Source organism: Vulpes vulpes, chromosome 6, assembly GCF_048418805.1.
Source record: "Vulpes vulpes isolate BD-2025 chromosome 6, VulVul3, whole genome shotgun sequence".
Classification (NCBI taxonomy): Eukaryota; Metazoa; Chordata; class Mammalia; order Carnivora; family Canidae; genus Vulpes; species Vulpes vulpes.
The window spans coordinates 99,476,286-99,493,732 of NC_132785.1; the positions used below are offsets into that span (position 1 = coordinate 99,476,286).

At 42.6% G+C, this 17,447-nt stretch overlaps 1 protein-coding gene across 2 annotated transcripts in view; it reads left to right on the forward strand.

Moving 5' to 3' along the window:
* The first annotated feature begins 946 nt into the window (after window positions 1–946).
* The window catches only part of PPP1R36 (protein phosphatase 1 regulatory subunit 36), a 32,596-nt gene continuing 16,095 nt past the window's right edge, over window positions 947–17,447 (forward strand). The window contains exons 1-7 of one of the 2 annotated variants that reach the window (XM_072761708.1): window positions 1,063–1,104; window positions 1,316–1,409; window positions 1,899–1,968; window positions 12,222–12,308; window positions 12,855–12,952; window positions 13,050–13,116; window positions 16,168–16,266. In XM_072761708.1, coding sequence (XP_072617809.1) covers window positions 1,925–1,968; window positions 12,222–12,308; window positions 12,855–12,952; window positions 13,050–13,116; window positions 16,168–16,266 — 395 coding nt within the window. In that variant the 5' untranslated portion in view covers window positions 1,063–1,104; window positions 1,316–1,409; window positions 1,899–1,924. Of the gene's footprint in view, window positions 1,109–1,315; window positions 1,410–1,898; window positions 1,969–12,221; window positions 12,309–12,854; window positions 12,953–13,049; window positions 13,117–16,167; window positions 16,267–17,447 lie in introns of both variants that reach the window. The other variant, XM_072761709.1, reaches the window with a different exon arrangement.

The following is a 17,447-nucleotide window of genomic DNA, read 5'->3' on the forward strand; positions in this document are numbered from 1 at the left end:
TACGTTGTTAGGTGAAAAATTCTTGGTGACTGGGATATTCTTAACTCCTAAGTGAGTCATCTCAAATGTAGTAAGCCAGTCCTGAGGCCACAGGCTCAAGCCACTGCCAGTGTGTAGAGGTGGGTTTCCATATATCTGAACAGCAGTGGGAATATAGTTACTATTTAGGGAGCATCTCTTAACCTAATTAAGCTGTGGAGATAAAACAAAGGCAGAATATTTAGGCATTTTCAATCATGTGTTATCTAGCATTGCTGACATCAGTGTTGGAAGGAAAAATATCAGCCAGTCAGTTGCAAGAAGGAATTAGAAGACACGGACAGGATTTGAAAAGTGAAAAGCATGAATGTAAAAATATAATTGAATACTGATTGACGCAAAGCAAGTGTCTGCTTTGAGCAACACTAATTTTGAGTACTTAAGGATGGTGTTTTACACACATTACTCCTTTAAAAATCTCATAACCCCTGATTTCGGTATCTTCAAGACGATCAGAGTTGTCTTGCCCTGGGTAACACATCTAGTTACGCAGCAGAACCAAGTTATGAAAACCTCACTTACACATCCTCCCCTACACCTCCACCGGCCGCCCCCACCCCCACGACCTAATCTCAACTTGGATTTGAAATTTAGTGCCATTAAAATTTGGGACTAAGGGATCTTCCCTGTGAAACCGAGTCTTGTTATTTCAATTAAGAACAAGAAACAGTTCAGTGGTTTACTTCGCGGTTGGAAGGGCCTAGAAGAATTGACTCCAAGAGAACCCCTGGGCGGCTTTACTATACCTAAGCCCAGAAGCCACCAGAGCACAGGTAGTGGGAAAGCAGACCGGGCCCCGGGGCCAGGGAGCCGGGCGGAGGCGTCTCCCGCACGGGGTGGGCCGCCCCGCTGCCCTCCGGCCGCCCGCGCCGCCCGCCCCGGAAGACGGCCCCCGCCCCCGCCCCCGCCCCCCGCCCCCCGGCCGCGCTCCGGCCGCGGTTGCCCAGCACCGCCAGGCGGTTGCTTGGGCACCGATTAGGCCGGTCGGTAGCGACCATGCCTCAGGTGCCGGAGTTTTATTCCCGTCGGAAGCGGCGGGACGGGCAGACCGCTTCCCTGCCGGAGGTGAGTGCAGCCTTGGCTGACCCCGACCCCGAGGCCCGGGCAGACCGGCCCTGCCGCCCCCTCCCGGCCCGCGGCTCCCGGGGCGGCCCGGCCCCCTGCCCGCAGCCCCGCCCGCAGCCCCGGGCGAGCGGCACTCGGGGAGAAGTGGAAAACCCAGACCAGGGAGGTGTACTCGGCCAAGGCCAGAACTGAATTCTGGTTCCCTACCCAGATATTTGGATGTTCTGGAAGTTCCACCTCAGCACCTCTGATTGATCGGTTGCAAAATAAATAGCCCTCCTGCGCGGGAAGCTGTCCTGCCCCAGGTGCGACCCCCGCAAAGGAAAGGCTGGTGGGTTGGTTACCATGATTGAAAAGGTCAGCTTGTTCCGGGCCTACTTCCCCTGGAAGGGAGGCGGTGGCCGGGCGGGCTCCCTGGTTTTGAGCGTCTTAACTCCTTTTCTCCGCGGAGGCTGCCCTGAGCCTCAGTTTATTGTGGTCTGAGTCCCAATTCATCAGTAAATTGTTCTGATGAGTCTTGATATAGTGGTGCCGGCTAAGTGAAGTTTCCTTCCTTCCCTTCCTTTTCTTCCTTCCTCCCTCCCTCCCTCTTTTCCCTCTTTTCTACTGAAACTGCCCTTGAATACAAAAAGGATAAAATCCTGGATACGATTAAAACAAAAACCCTCCACAACACTTGAAGATTCTACATCTTTATTGAATAAAGAGCAACAAGTGGGAATTGTTAAAAGTTCATTGTGACATGTGTATTGTAAATTGAATTTTTAATATTGCTGCAATCATTTCATTTACAGCAATTCAATTTGGATTACAATTGGGGATGTGGTACTGGAAAGATGAAACCAGAACTCTTGAATTCAGAAGGTATATTTTATTAAAACTTTATTATAGCTTTTATAAAAATTTCATGTGCTTAGGGTAAAAAACACACACACAAGAGTATAACAAGCAAAATAAATATCTGCCGAAATTCCACGATCTAGAGAAAATCATTTTGGTCAGCAGACTTCCAGACATCGCTTTTAATAACATCTATCAGCTGCTTCCTATGTACCAGACACTGTGCTAATCAGTTTGTCAATCCTTTGAAAAAGTTGCATGCTCATCCAGTTTTACAGATAAAACTGAACTCAAAGGGTGGAGCAATTTAAAGAAAATTAAATGACTTGGCCAAATGGCACAGCTCACAGGTGACAAAGACGATTGAAATCTAGATCTCTAGAGTCCATGTTCTTAACTACTTTATACAATTGCCTCTTTGAGTTACAAAAATAAAGTTCTACGTTAATGAGACCGTATTATATTTGCACAATAGTCAATTCTCCAAAGTGAAATTATTAAATTAGAAAAATTGATTTTAATCTCCTTTGAGAAAATACTCTATGAAAAAGTGCATAACTCAACAGACAATACTAGCCACTATCTGCTGTGTACTTATTATGTGCCAGACATTTGCATGTTTTTAGATTCTTTTTTTTTTTTTTTTAAGATTTTATTTATTTATTCATGAGAGAGAGAGAGAGAGAGAGAAAAGCAGAGACACAGGCAGAGGGAGAAGCAGAGGCTCTATGCAGGGAGCTCGACGTGGGACTGGATCCCGGGTCTCCAGGATCATGCTGCGGGCTGAAGGCGGCGCTAAATCTCTGAGCCACCCGGGCTGCCCTGTTTTTAGATTCTTAAACAGCCATGAAAAGTGAGCATTAATACTTTCATTTTATAGATGAAGAAACAAGGCTCAAGAAGGTTAAACAATTGAACCAAAGTCATAGAGCCAGTAAGTAGCAAAACTGACATTTTGAACCAGGGTTAGTCTGATGCCAAAACCTTTCCCCACCATATATACTGTTTCCCTCCTTTTAGACGGTAGGCCCCTGGGTGGCAGGAACTGTCTTACTCATCTTTGTGTCCCTAGGAGTTGTCTACAGAACTTCACAGAGTACACCCTCCCCAAATATTTATTGAGTATTTCAATAAACCAAATCAAAGTACAAGTTAAATACATATTAAAACACCAGAAGGGATCCCTGGGTGGCTCAGCTGTTTAGCAACCGGCCTTCCGCCCAGGGCGTGATCCTGGAGTCCCGGGATGGAGCCCCACATGGGGCTCCCTGCATGGAGCCTGCTTCTCTCTCTGCCTGTGTCTCTGCCTCTGTGTGTGTGTGTGTCTCTCTCATGAATAAATAAATAAAATCTTTTAAAAAATAAATATAAATGAAAAAAAAAACAAAATGTGGGTATAAGTTTCAAGTGTCAACATTTTCTTTTTTCAGTCTATTTATTTATTTATTAAGTGACATTTGGGGTGGGTTACCATTAAATTAATCTAATTCATCGGTATCAATTTCACACCGACTTTCTTACTCATAAAATATTTATAAACCAGTTACTTTTGGTTTATTAACAAATTATTCTTTAAAAATGGCATGATTGGGGTGCCTGGGTGTCTCAGTCAGTTAAATGTCTGCCTTTGGCTCTGGTAGTGATCCCGGGGTCCTGGGATCGAGCCGCATTGGGTCTCTGCTCAGTAAGGAGTCTGCTTCTCCCTCTCCCTCTGCCTGCCACAATGCTTACTTGTGCTCTCTCACTCCATCAAATAAATAAAATCTTTTTTTAAAAAAAATAGGATAATTGATTTCCACTAATTTTGGAGAATATATGTGTGATGGCATGATTTAAAAGGTAGATTATATGACATCATTTTGAAAGGCCAGACGCAAAAATTAAATCTATAATTCCGTTTATATTTAAGTTTAAAATAACAGGCCAAAAAAAGAACTGTGATGATAGAGGTCAGACTAGTGGTTACTTTGGGACATTGTCAACTGGCAGGGGATGGGGGAAGGTGTCAGAGAACCTTCTGAGGTGCTGGAAATGGTCTAAATATTGATCTGGGTGGTGGTTACATGGGTATGTACATAGTAAAATATTCATCAAGCTGTCCACTTAAGATTTATGTACTTTGCTACATGTTAAAATCATACCACAATTTTAAAAAGCAAAAAACCAAACCAAAACAACACACTAACTCCAGACGGTGGAGTACACAAAATAGGAGCAGTTAGGAGACAGAAAATAATACTATGAAGAATAGATGGGTGATGGCATGATAAATCTTAGAGTATCAGGATGACCTTGGGAGTCCAGCTGCTGAGGACAGTCAGTACCAAGGAAGAAGAAAGCAGACCTTTGTATGTTTAGGCCAGAGCTAGTGTTTGGAGTTGATGGAAATGCAGGTACTGATTTCTTTTTAGAATTAAGCATATGCCATCACAACATAAAATGTGAGAAGACTCATGAGCAGCAACAAGCTCTTTTTTTTCCAGAAACGATTTCAGAGACTTTTGTCACCCCCGTTGCTGGTGATGGTGCAGGGCCAAGGCAGTGGTAGGGGTGGGAGCAGCAGAGGCAGAGGGAAGGCCTGTTCAGTCACTGCACTTGCACCTGGTTTTGTTTAGTACACTGTATAAATCTTTGCCAAGCAAACATAATGGGATTGCATCTGTGCTCTAGAAAGCCCCTGCCACAGTAGCATGGAGAGGCAAGATGAGAACAAGGGAGACGAGGGCGCCTGGGTGGCTCAGTTGGCTAAGCGTCTGCCTTGAGGTCAGGTTATGATCCCAGAGCCCTGGGATCAAGCCTGCACAGGGCTTCCTGCTCATTGAGGACCTTGCTTCTCCCTCTCTCGCTCCCCCTGCTTGTGCAGTCTCTCTCTTTAAAAATTAAAAAAATAGAGTACTCTTATCGGTGAGTTTACCTGTGAAGGAAAAAAAAAGACCTAGTAGCTTTTTGGGGATCCAATCCTAAAGGAAGGGAATTTTCATTGGTGTGTTTTTTTTTTAATTTTTTTATTCGTGAGAGACAGAGAGAGAGACACAGGCAGAGGGAGAAGCAGGCTCCATGCAGGAAGTCTGATGTGGGACTTGATCCGGGGACTCCAGGATCACACCCTGGGAGGAAGGCAGGCGCTAAATCGCTGAGCCACCCAGGGATCCCGGTTTTGTTTTTAAGGTAGGAAAATCTTGTTTGTTTTGAGGAAAAAAAGAGATGAAACAGAAGAAAAGGAGTGGGGAGTGGGGTCAAGAGCACAGAAGAGCTTGGAAAAGATAAGAGCGCCTTCCCACTGAGTATGGTGGAAGGGAGGTGACAGCCAGGAGGACCGGCGAGGGGAGTTCAAGGGGGTATGGGCAGGGTAGTATCTATGCTGCCCCTTCTTACTAAAAATAAACCAGAACCTTCAGGCTCCTGTTGGAGGGAATATCTGTTAGTAGCAGTGCTATGACCCTAACTGTTTCCCTGAGATGGCTGTTTTTAGGGCCCATTCATTAGTAACTGTTACCACTGCCACCACCGGGCTGAGCCCAGACTGGAAAACCACATTCAGCCAAGCACTCTGACCCAGTTCCCAAATGGAGCCATTTTCTGAATGAAGCCCAGGGAGTGGGGGTGGGGGGGTGGGCAGGGAAGGCTTCCCAAGAGAGGTGATATCCAAGCCAAGACCTGAAGAGGAGTAGGTATTGGCAGGGCAAAGGGAGATGTGGTTGGGGAGGAGGAGAGTACATTCTAGGTAGAAGGCCCAGCATGTGCAAAGGCCCAGTCCTGAGAGGGCCCGGGACGTATTTGAGACTTCAGGTAGTTCAGGAGCCTGGGTAAAGGGTTCCAGGCAGGTGTGAGTAGAATTTTCAAACCAGGGTAAGATCATGAAAGGTCTTGCATGCTACACTGAGGAATCTTTTTTTTTTTTTTTTTTTTAAGATTTTATTTATTCATGAGAGACACACACACAGAGAGGCAGAGACACAGGCAGAGGCTCTATGCGGGAAGTCTGATGTGGGACTTAATCTGAGGATTCCAGGATCATGCACTGAGCCCAAGGCAGACGCTTAACCGCTGAGCTACCCAGGCGTCTCTATGCTGAGGAATCTGAACTTGAATCAGAGGGCATGGGGGAGACAATGAAAGGATTTTTAATTTTTTTTTTAATTAAAAAATTTTTTTTAAAGATTTATCTATTTGAGAGAGTGTTTGTATGAGCAAGGGGGAGGGGCAGAGGCAGACAGAGAGTCTCAAGCAGACTCCCTGCTGAGCTTGGAGGCTGACTCGGGGCTTGACCCTGGGACTCTGAGATCATGACCTGAGCAGAAATCAAGAGTCAGACTCTTAACCTACTGAGCCACCCTGATGCCCCTTCACTGAAAGGTTTTATTTATTTATTTGAAAGATTTTATTTATTCATGAGAGAGACAGAGAGAGAAGCAGAGACACAAGCAGAGGGAGAAGCAGCCCTCCATATAGGAGCCCGATGTGTGGCTCGGTATTCCGGGATCACGCCTTGAGCTGAAGGCAGATGCCCAACCGCTGAGCCACCCAGGCATTCCTGAAAGGTTTTAAGTAGAAGTAAACTAGGATTGGAAGTGTGTCTTAGAAAATTGAGTCTGGCTGCAGGGTGGAAATTAGTTTGGAGGAAAACAAGGCTGGAGGCAGGATATCAGTTAAGAAGCAGTTGCAGAAATTCTGTTGGCAGATGATGATGGCTTAAATTAAGAAGGTGCCAAAGGGAAGAGAGGAAAGTAGATGAATTCGAGATGTATTTAAGGATTAAATGGTTAGTGGGGTGTGAGGGCCACAGGTGATAGAGAAATCAAGGATGACACCATTTTCTGCCTTGGCCACCTGGTGGATGGTGGTGCCCATTTGCTGAGATGGAAGTAGTAGGGAGTACAAGTTAAAGGGGAATGAATTCAGTGTTGGACATACTGAGTTTGAAGTGTCTGTAGGATGCCCAAGCGAAGGTGTTTAGTAGGCATGTGTATCATTTTATGTCTGCGGAAAGAGCTGAACCTTCACTATATAGTTGTCAGTTATCAATGCTAGTGGAGTAGTTGAAATTACTCGAGGAAGTGAGAAGAGGAACCAGATGGAACCCAGGGAAAAAGGCTCTCATTTAGGGAACATGTCCAGGGAAAGGAGGTTGAGAAGGAAACTAAAGAAGAGCCAGCAGTGGGGAAGAAAATTTGAAGTATTATGAATCCAGATAATAGTTTCGCAAAGTAACAGCATGATCTCAGAGGCATTCAGTTTTTAACCCATCAGTTTCCAACCCTGGGAATCCCTTCTGGTGTTTTAGTCTTCTTTCACATGGAGTAGGCCACCTTTTACACCCACTAGCACACAGCTGTTCATAGACTTCTAGGTGTTCTCCAGTTAGAGAAGATGATCCCTTTGCTCTTCCCAACTTTGTAGGTCCTGGCATCTTTCCTGAATGAGTGACTTTAGAAATCCCACCCTTCAGAGAAGACCTAGCTCCCTAAGTCACAGGCAGATCCTGCCTTACTTTTGCAGATTATACCCTGGGAAGGATAACTGTATCAGAAGATACCCATAGCCTCCACACAAGAAATGGATGCACACTAATGGACAGGGACAGGATAGTCATTCTTTTTTTTTTTAAGATTGTACTTATTTATTCAAGAGAGGCACATAGGGAGAGGCAGAGACATAGGCAGAGGGAGAAGCAGTTTCCCCGAATGGAGCCTGATGCGGTACTTGATCCCGGACACCGAGATCACTCCCTGAGCCCAAGTCAGACACTCAACTGCTGAGCCACTCAGGCATCCTGGATAGTCATTATTTCTTAATAAGTTGTTTTTTTTTTTTTAATATTTTATTTATTTATTTATTCATGAGAGACACACACAGAGGCAGACACACTGGCAGAGGGAGAAGCAGGCTCCATGCAGGGAGCTCGACGTGGGACTCGATGCCGGGACCCCAGGATCAGGCCCTGGGCTGAAGGCAATGCTAAACCACTGAGCCACCAGGCTGCCCTCTTAATAGGCTGTTAAGGAAGAGACCTTGAGGAGTGTTTTAGAGGAAGACCTGGATTCAAATCCTAGCTCTCCCTCTAACTAGGTGGTTATCATTTGTCAAGTTAGCCTTGCTGATGATCAGTTCCCTCATCCATAAAATGGATTAATAATGCTTTGTGAGGAGTAAATGAGGATGTTGTGTAATTCATTAGCACATGTGCCCATTTCTTATTTGTTAAAGAGGGAATACCTTTCTTCACAGGCCACCCTGGTTTGGCCCGCGAGGCGGATTTCCCTCTGACACAGTGGTAGCTCTCCTATCCTTTCTTGTTTCAGAAGCTCCTCCTCACAACTGGGAGAGAACCAGCAGCCCACCTGAGTCTTTGCCAAGGTCATTGACTCTCCTACGGACATACAGCTGAGGAAAATATCCCTCCAGAAACCCTGAACTACTCTTGTACTTTCCTCATGGCTTGAGAGATCTCTAATAACCACGAAGGAGCTCTAACTTATGTGGAAGCCAAGAGTGATCCAGCCCTCTGCATTTTAGTGATGGATTCTAGTGGAAACTATGATTCTTTTTGTCATTTATTTCAGGGCAAAGGGAAACGGTATAATTATGTTGTAATACTGTGAATGAACAAAATGTGGTCTGTGAAAGGCCCAGATACTAAATGGGTTGCCAGATGGAGGAGAAGATGGTAGAGACTGCAGGAGGGCACAGAACTAGCTCAGACTGTGGTTTGGGAGCTAGTCAGAATTATGATTCAAAGGACAGCTTCCAGTTATTACTAGTGACACTTTCTAGTGATTTCAAATGCACTGTGAGTGTAGTCTGCCTATAGGCCTACAGCAGGGCACTCACAGGGAGAAAGACTTCTCACCAGTCAAGGTAGAGAATAACTTGACTCATGTGAACCACCACTCAGACAAGTGTGAAGTAGGGAAGGTATGTCTGAAAGAGAATAATGTCTAGAGACTCAGCAGTAAATGTCAGCCTACTGGCTAAGGACAAGCACTTCGTGTCTCTCATCTTAAACTAGGGCAAGACACTTTGAATTATAGGGATAGGACTGAGAAAAGGATAGGAGACAGCAATTTCATTTGACAGTAACTGAGATTGGGTATATCTATCTACTCTTGTCTTCCAGAGAAGAGAAATCCTGGGAGAACTGGTGACCTGTGATTTCCCTAGCCTGGGGTAGGAAAGTTAACTGCCAATGGCTTTTAAGTGGCCAAAACAGTGTGATGATCCAAGGAGAAACATGCAAACAACTTTGTGTTCTTATTTAGGGTGGTTATATGAAGGAATCTGCACAGGCACCTTGCGAGAAATGGCTTCAAAGAGCCATTAGAAAATGTCTGGGGGACACCTGAGTGGCTCAGTCGGTTAAGCATCTGACTCAATCTCAGTTCAGGTCTTGGTCTTAGGGTTGTTTGATCCCAGCATTGAGCTACTTAAAATATAAAATGGTTTTTACTTATTTGAGAGAGAGAGAGAGAGAGAGCATAAGCAGAGGGAATGGCAGAAGGAGAAGGAAAATGGCTGTGCAGGGAGCCTCACATGGGGCTCAATCCCAGGTCCCCAGGATCATGACCTGAGCCAGAGGTAGATGCTTAGATGCTTAACCAACTAAGCCACCTGGGCTTTTTTTTTTTTTTTTTTTTTAGGTAGGCTTTTAAAAAGTAGCTTTTCCTTTTCTCTCTGCCATTCCCCCTGCTCATGCTCTCTCTCTCAAATGAATAAATAAATAAAATCTTTTTATTTTTTTATTTTTATATATATATATATATTTTTTTAAATAAAATCTTTTTAAAAAATAAATTTTGGAGGTACGCCTGGGTGGCTCAGTGGTTGAGCATCTGCCTTTGGCTCAGGGCGTGATCCCAGAGTCCCAGGATCGAGTCCCAAGTCAGGCTCCCTGCATGGACACTGCTTCTCCCTCTGCCTATGTCTCTGCCTCTCTCTCTCTCTCTTCTGCCTCATGAATAAATAAATAAAATCTTTAAAAAAAAAGTTTTTAAAAAATAAATTTTTTTTAAAAAAATTTTTATTTATTTACGATAGGAACACAGTGAGAGAGAGAGAGGCAGAGACACAGGCAGAGGGAGAAGCAGGCTCCATGCACTGGGAGCCCGACGTGGGATTCGATCCCGGATCTCCAGGATCACGCCCTGGGCCAAAGGCAGGCGCCAAACCGCTGCGCCACCCAGGGATCCCTAAAAAATAAATTTTCTTAAGTCTGGATTTGTTTGGGAGATTTGATTATTTTATTAAAGGCTATTTAAATGGTCTGTCAATATAACATATCTACCATATAGTGTTTGTATGTGCCTCTATCAACTTTTTTGTAGGAATGCAAGAAATCATATAGTCTTGTTATTAAAAAAAAAAACTCAAATAAAATGGAAGTATACAGACTGGAAGCTAGATGTCTTCAACACCATTTCACCTCTCTGCCTCACCTGATCCTCTTTGGTGGTAGCCACCATCAACATTTGGTATTCTGGGATGCCTGGATGGCTCAATGATTGAACATCTGCTTTTGGCTCAGGTCATGATCCCAGAGTTCTAGGATGGAGTCCTGTATTGGGCTCCCCAGAGGGAGCCCGCTTCTCCCTCTGCATCTCCCTCTCTGCCTCTCATGAATAAGTAAATAAAATCTTAAAAAAAAATGGTATTCTTCCTTTTTTTTTTCACCTATCCCCTTAATACTTCAGCATACCCTCCCCACTAAATATCCAGTCCTTGGATATTAGTGATAAGAGTAGCATCAAAAAGGATGAAAAGCTTAGAAATCATCCACTGACCAAGTTGGTGCCAATGGTCTTTAGAAAAAAGAAAAGTAGAAAAATGCAAAGGATCATTCCCTTGCGGTGACATGATATACATGCTTTTAGGAGCTAACCCGTTTTACAACCTGAAAACTGCTGGGAGGTTGGCAAAAACTCTTGGAGGAAGAAAGAACCAAATTGATTAACTTTATTATTCTCATGGGAAAGTATTTCTCTAAAATGATTACTTTGTAATATCAGTCCCAGAAAAATTTCAAGGAAAGTTGTTTCAAAACTATTGTGTCAAAAAAAAATAAACAACACACACGTACACACAAAACCCCCACACCTATTAAAATATAAAAAACTGTTGTGTTGACAAGGAGATGAAGAGAGTATACGTGATTGACATCCATCTTTAGAGAATGAGTAAAGTCTGGGGGAATGTGCTTCTATTACTATACCTGCACTTAAGCTTAGCAGAGGGGCATGAAGCTGTGGGCAGAGATTAGGCTTCTGGGTTGTGTTATCACTGTGGCATTGGTTCAGACAGAAGAATGAAAATTCTAATCCACAGTGGGTTTCCAAACCAATATATTTGGTAGACCCCCCCTCCCAATTCCCCTAGAAAATGTACTCTCTGAAAGGCAGGAACCACATTCTGCTGGTCTTCAAAATGTTTTTCTTGGTTTTTCTATTAAGCATTTGCTGAAATTCCCAAGAGGCTGTGGATTGACTATAATGGAGACCGTTTTATTTTCACATCAGAGCGATGGATGACACAGAGTATGGCCTCAGCATGCGTGTGTGTTGCTCAGTCGTTGTCCCTTCTTACTCAGCACTGTTACCACTTAGTAAATGTTTGTATGACCTTAGAATTTAACCTTGAGTTCATTAAAGGGTCCTGAAACCTTCTGAGAGACAGTCAAGGCACTTAGAAGCGCCCACAGCAGTGACAACTGAGATGACAGCTCAGGAGACAGGATTGCCTGGTGGGTACATGCATGGCTCTGTGGTGAGAGATCCTGGACCCCGATCTTGGCTCTGACACATGCTTAGTGATCTTGGTCATGTTACTTAATCTCTTTCTAAGCTTCAGTTTTCTTGTATGTAAAAAATGCCCATACTAGTAATATCTTCCCCCTAGTGTTACTGTGATTGAATAAGAATATGCCTAAAAGCACTTGGTGTGTCACAGATGCTCAATAAATAAAAACATTTTTCCAGGCTTATCATGAACTTTCTGTTTCTTGTGAAGTTACCAAAACATTTTCAGATGGAAATGTTTTGTGAATGGTGATGTTCTGGAGACTGCTGATACATAGAGGCAGAGCATAAAGTCGGAAATGTTCATCTTTTTCTAAATGGTTGTTCCATATGTAAGATATGTGAATCGAGTACCACGGTGCCTTGGAGCCTTCCCAGACTCCACTCATAACATCTTCAAGTCTTAAGATCCCATGAGCCACTGTCCCGCTAGGATCAGCCTTCCCCTGGGGAAAGGTCAAGTTCCTAATTTTTTCATTTGTATTCCAGTTTTACACCTGCAGTAGAACTCAAGGAAAAAGGGAAGAAAGGCAAAGCAATACACTTTGCTGAAACTGATGGTCCAGCTGCAGACAGGTATCTTTTCCAAACCATGGCAGTGCTGCTGACAGCTCCTCTCAGCAGAATGGCTCAACTTTTCACAAACTCTAAGAAAATATCATACCATTATCTGAGGTTGATGTGCTGATACCCATTAAGGAGAGAACATGCACTATTTCTCAATCACGGGAGGCAGTAACAGTAGTCCCTGCAAATGTATCCCTGTGATAATCTGGCTCATAGCAAATGTTCAACATTTTATATGTTTTTTAAAATCTGAAAATGGTAGCTACACCATAGAGTACCTAAGTAGATGATTAGTAGATTATTTAAATGCTCTGTTTTAGATGGAATTGGTATTTACATTTTATGTCAGGCAGTGTACATTTCTCCTACCCCTAGCATGGTAAATATAATGTTTAATACAAGGCATTCCAAAATTCTCCTACATTAAACAAAACCCATTTTTGGGTTTTGACACTCAGGCTCTCTTTATCGTAAAAGCTTCATGTACCTCAGGATCAATTAAATGCAACTGAAACCTTTCAAAGCTCTACCAGAGACCATTCTATTCCAAAACAGGTTGACAGATAAAAAATTTGCTTCAAGAGATGATAAGTCACCTAAAGCCTTAGGAAAACGAGGTCAGCAGGGCAATGTGACACTACATGATGCTAAATGTGAGTAACTGTTTCGTTATCACATATGCTATCTGGGGTGAGCCTCTGAGGCAGCCCTTTGTCCCTCTCTTCAATTGGCCATCTTCTCTCCTTTCAGTTGTTGCTTTGTTTTTACTACAAGATACTGAGATGCAGCGGATCTGTTCTTTTACAATATTTATGAGGTATGTAATGCTCCTGAGACATTTTAGATGTTTTATCCTTAATTTGAATTGCAACTGATAAATGATGATAAATATGTTTTTTGGAGATAGGACATGGGCAGGTCTCAAAGACTGAGACCAAAGACAGGAAGCCAGAAGTCACAGGAGCCCAAAATGAAGTCCTAGGGCAAGGAGTATGGAGAGCACATTGTCAAAGTCCCAGAAAGACTACATTATCTTTGTAAACAGTTAGAGGGTATTGATGAAGTTTTGGAATATAAGTGAGGTTTGGACCTGACGATCAAGAAAGAATTCTTGAAACATTTTGGAATATAGGTGAGGTCTGGAGCTGACAACCACGAAGTAATTCTTGACGTGTCTTTGGTGCAAAATGGTGGTTTTATTAAAATACAGGGACAGGACCCATAGGCAGGAAGAACTACTGCCCTGGGCCTGTGAGGGGTGACTGATTATATACCTTGGAGTTGGGAGGGCTTTGAGGATAGCGTACTCTCTAAGGAATTTTGGAAGCAAGGTTCCAGGACCTTGAGGGGGCTAGCTGTTGTTGGGAAAAGATCACTTATTACCATCTAATAAAACCTGAGTCATGAGACCCTTCAGATGTATATCGTAAGATGTATATTGGTGGGTCATGTGCTTGGAGGATGATTGCCAACACCTATCTTGGGGGTTTAGCGATAAAGGGAAATTTTTAAAGGAATTTTTATGTTAAAGCAGACTTATAGGCTCCTGGGGGTTGGGCTAAGATTGCCTTCTGCCCTTAGCAAAGTACGAACATCAAGGCAGTTGAGTCCTTAGAGCAATGCCCCTTTGCCTGTTTCAAGGACTTGTCAATGTGCTGCCCCAAGCTTGTGCCTTGTCCTTAGCTAGCTCTCTGTTCACCCATCAAGTATATTCATTTACTGAAGATCAGTTTTCTCCATGTTGGAGCCCCAGCAAGTACTAGGTGTATGACTCTACCAGGGCAACTTCTTGCCCTTTCTAAGCCTGTTTCTTCGGATAGAAAATTAGAAGTAATCGTGACTCCATACGCAGGTGGGTGGAAGGTGCTCCTCATGTTGCCACACTTGTGAGTACTCAGTGAGAACTGGGTACGCAACCATTGGCAGCCCTCCCAAATTCCCTCAGTGTTCAGCAAAGGCTGCTTGTGGCAAACACCTGAAGCTTTATTCCACAGCAGGAGCACACTCAGCCTGACTACAAGGCAAGCTGGAAGCACCAGTGAGTCAGTGTTCCAGAAGCAGCCTTCCATCTGGATTGTGCTAGACAGAGAGTTGGTACAAAAATATCCCAATTTTCACCTGTCGAGATAACTCTGAGAAGCTTTCTGAACTGTCTCCCAGAGTACCCCCCCCCACCTCAGGACTGAACTATGTTTGTCCACAGGGATAATGAATGAACTTGTTAACGCCCACTTTGTGGGCTTCCTTCTCTTCCCTAACTTCCCCACCCTGCTACTGATGTTTCCTGTGAGCACTTTCCAAGTAAACTACTTATTCTCACGTCTTTGTCTCAGAGTCTGTCTCTGGGAGAACCCAACCCAGGACAGGTAGTTATGAACATTATGGGGGGAAAAAACCTACAATGCTTATCTTCATCCAGTTGTCAAGGGATGGTTGAAGAAAGAATGCCAGTTAAGAATTTGCATTTGCTAGATAGGAAGCAGCAAAAATCTTGTGAGGATAGTTAGAAAGAAGGCAAAGGCTTCTAGTTTTATTTATTGATTTTTAAAAGATTTTATTTATTTATTCATGAGAGACACAGAAAGAGAGTGGCAGAGACACAGGCAGAGGGAGAAGCAGGCTCCATGCAAGGAGCCTGATACGGAGCTTGATCCCGGGGCTTTAGGATCACGCCCTGAGCCAAAGGCACATGCTCAACCATTGAGCCATCCAGGTGTCCCAAAGCTTCTAGTTTTAAAATAAATGAGATGGGATTGTGAATCAGTGCAACCTTTTCCTAGAGCAAAGCTATGAAACTTTAATATGCTCTCCACCATGCCCTACCAACCTCACTCCTAGGAAGTTACTCAGAGATGTGGCCATAAGGATAATTACTGCAGCCATGTCAATAACATTTTTAAGAGACCTACATACTCATCAATAGAGAACTAGTTAAATAAATTATGATATAGAATACTTTACCCAGCTTTTAAAAGAATGAGAAAAATCGATACATAGTATCACATATCGATACATAGTACCATGCTAAGCAGGTAAGTGACAAAACCAAGTTGCAGGGACGCCGGGGTGGCTCAGTGGTTGGGCATCTGCTCAGGGCGTGATCCTGGGGTCCCGGAATCGAGTCCCACATCGGGCTCCCTACATAGAGCCTGCTACTCCCTCTGCCTGTGTCTCTGCCTCTCCGTGTGTGTGTCTCTCATGAATAAATAAATAAAATCTTAGAAAAAAAAAAAACAAGTTGCAAAGACTTGTGTATAGCATTATCTTCCTTGTTACCAAAGAAAATTTTAAGCCATATATTCATGTACATGTCTGTGCATTGGTGAGGGAGGACCTTCTGGATAATTGTCTGTACTTTGGAAAGTTTAGAAAAGATTCATTCCACTCTTAGCAGTGGCTACCACTTGGAAGTAGAATGGTAGCAAAGGAGGCAGAGGACTTTTTACCTTACATATTTGTAACATTTTTTAAACAATGTAAAATATTATTTGTTTAATGAAAACAAAAATTTAAACTAATTGATAGGCAAAACTATAATTTAGTGTGTGACATCCCAAGAAGTTTGGTCATAAAAATCAGATTTCTTACGTCTTCAATAGTACAGTAGATAGAATTTTGAATGGTAAATTAGTTGTGTGATAGACATGATATAATGTGTATTCCTACTTATTCTCGTGTTTGAAATATGAAGTTTTATGTTTGAAATATGTTTATACTGTATGTTTAATGTTGGAAATGTGTTTATACTATGTTTTATGTTTGAAATATATACTATATATTAACTAATTAGAATTTAAATAAATATTTAAAAAAAATATGTTAGCATTCCTTTCTTTCTTTCTTTTTTTTTTTTAAACTCTCCCCACAGGAATAAGAATCTTGACAATTTCCTCATGGCATTATTGTACTATTTATCTCATTACTTGGAAAAAAACTCACTGGAAAAACAACCCAAAAGCTATATGGTGTAAGTAGGATTTTGTAGTGCACTTTAAAATTTTATCATTGACAATATTAAAACTAAGGTAAAGAGACGATGGAAATTTTTTAATTTTTGGAGTATACTAAAACGTTTTACATGGGAGGAGTTCTTCAGTTTTTAAAACTCACTGAATAATCAAATGATTATTCTAGCAACAAAATATTCCAGATAATGTAGACCAGCACTGCCCAGTAGAAATATAATGAGAGCCACATATGTAACTTAAAATTTAATATAAAAGTGAAATTGAATTTTTAAGATTTTATTTATTTATTCACGAGAGACAGAGAGAGAGAGACGCAGAGACACAGGCAGAGGGAGAAGCAGGCTCCATGCAGGGATGTGGGACTTGATCCCGAGTCTCCAGGATCAGACCCTGGGCTGGAGGCGGTGCTAAACTGCTGAACCACCCAGGCTGCCCCTGAAATTAATTTTAATAACATATTTTATTTAATGTAATGACTCAAAAATGTCATTGCAACATGTAGTCAAATATTAGAAGATTAGTGATGACATACTTTACTTTTTTTTTGTAGTAAGTGTTTGAAATCCGATATCAATATTATACTTACAATATACACCAATTTAGACTAACCACAGTTAGTGCTCAGTAGCCACAGGTGGCTCATGGCTACCATATCTGACAGTGCAGATATAGATATTGGTTCTGTGCTTTTTATGCTTATGAAATTCTTGCTAGAGCTTTTGTAAGCATCTAATGAAAAAAACTAAGAATGAAAAAATTAATAGATATGACCAAAATGTTATTCCATAACACAGAAGAAAACAAGATTTCTTAGCCTACATAGGAAGAATTTAACTGCTTTAGGCAGAGGTGACTCAGAGCTTTACAGGGCAAGAATCTGGGAATTTGGGAGGCCAGAGCAGAACAATGCCTCTCAGCCTTGGTGACCTTTTGCAAGCCATGGAACTTTCCAAGTGCCTAGGCTGCCCTCCCCAGTATGTGTGGAACCAACCCAATGATTTAACTGTTAGGAATGCTGTTTGAGTCATCAATTTGTTGCTATGGGATGTTTTTAAAATGCAAAATCCTTGTGTACAACCAAGCAGTTTGAAAAGCATTTTATGGATAGATTAATGTATCTGGGCAGCAGTTCTGTAAAGAACTAGATAAATAATTCAAACACTGCTGCTCCAGTGAAGCC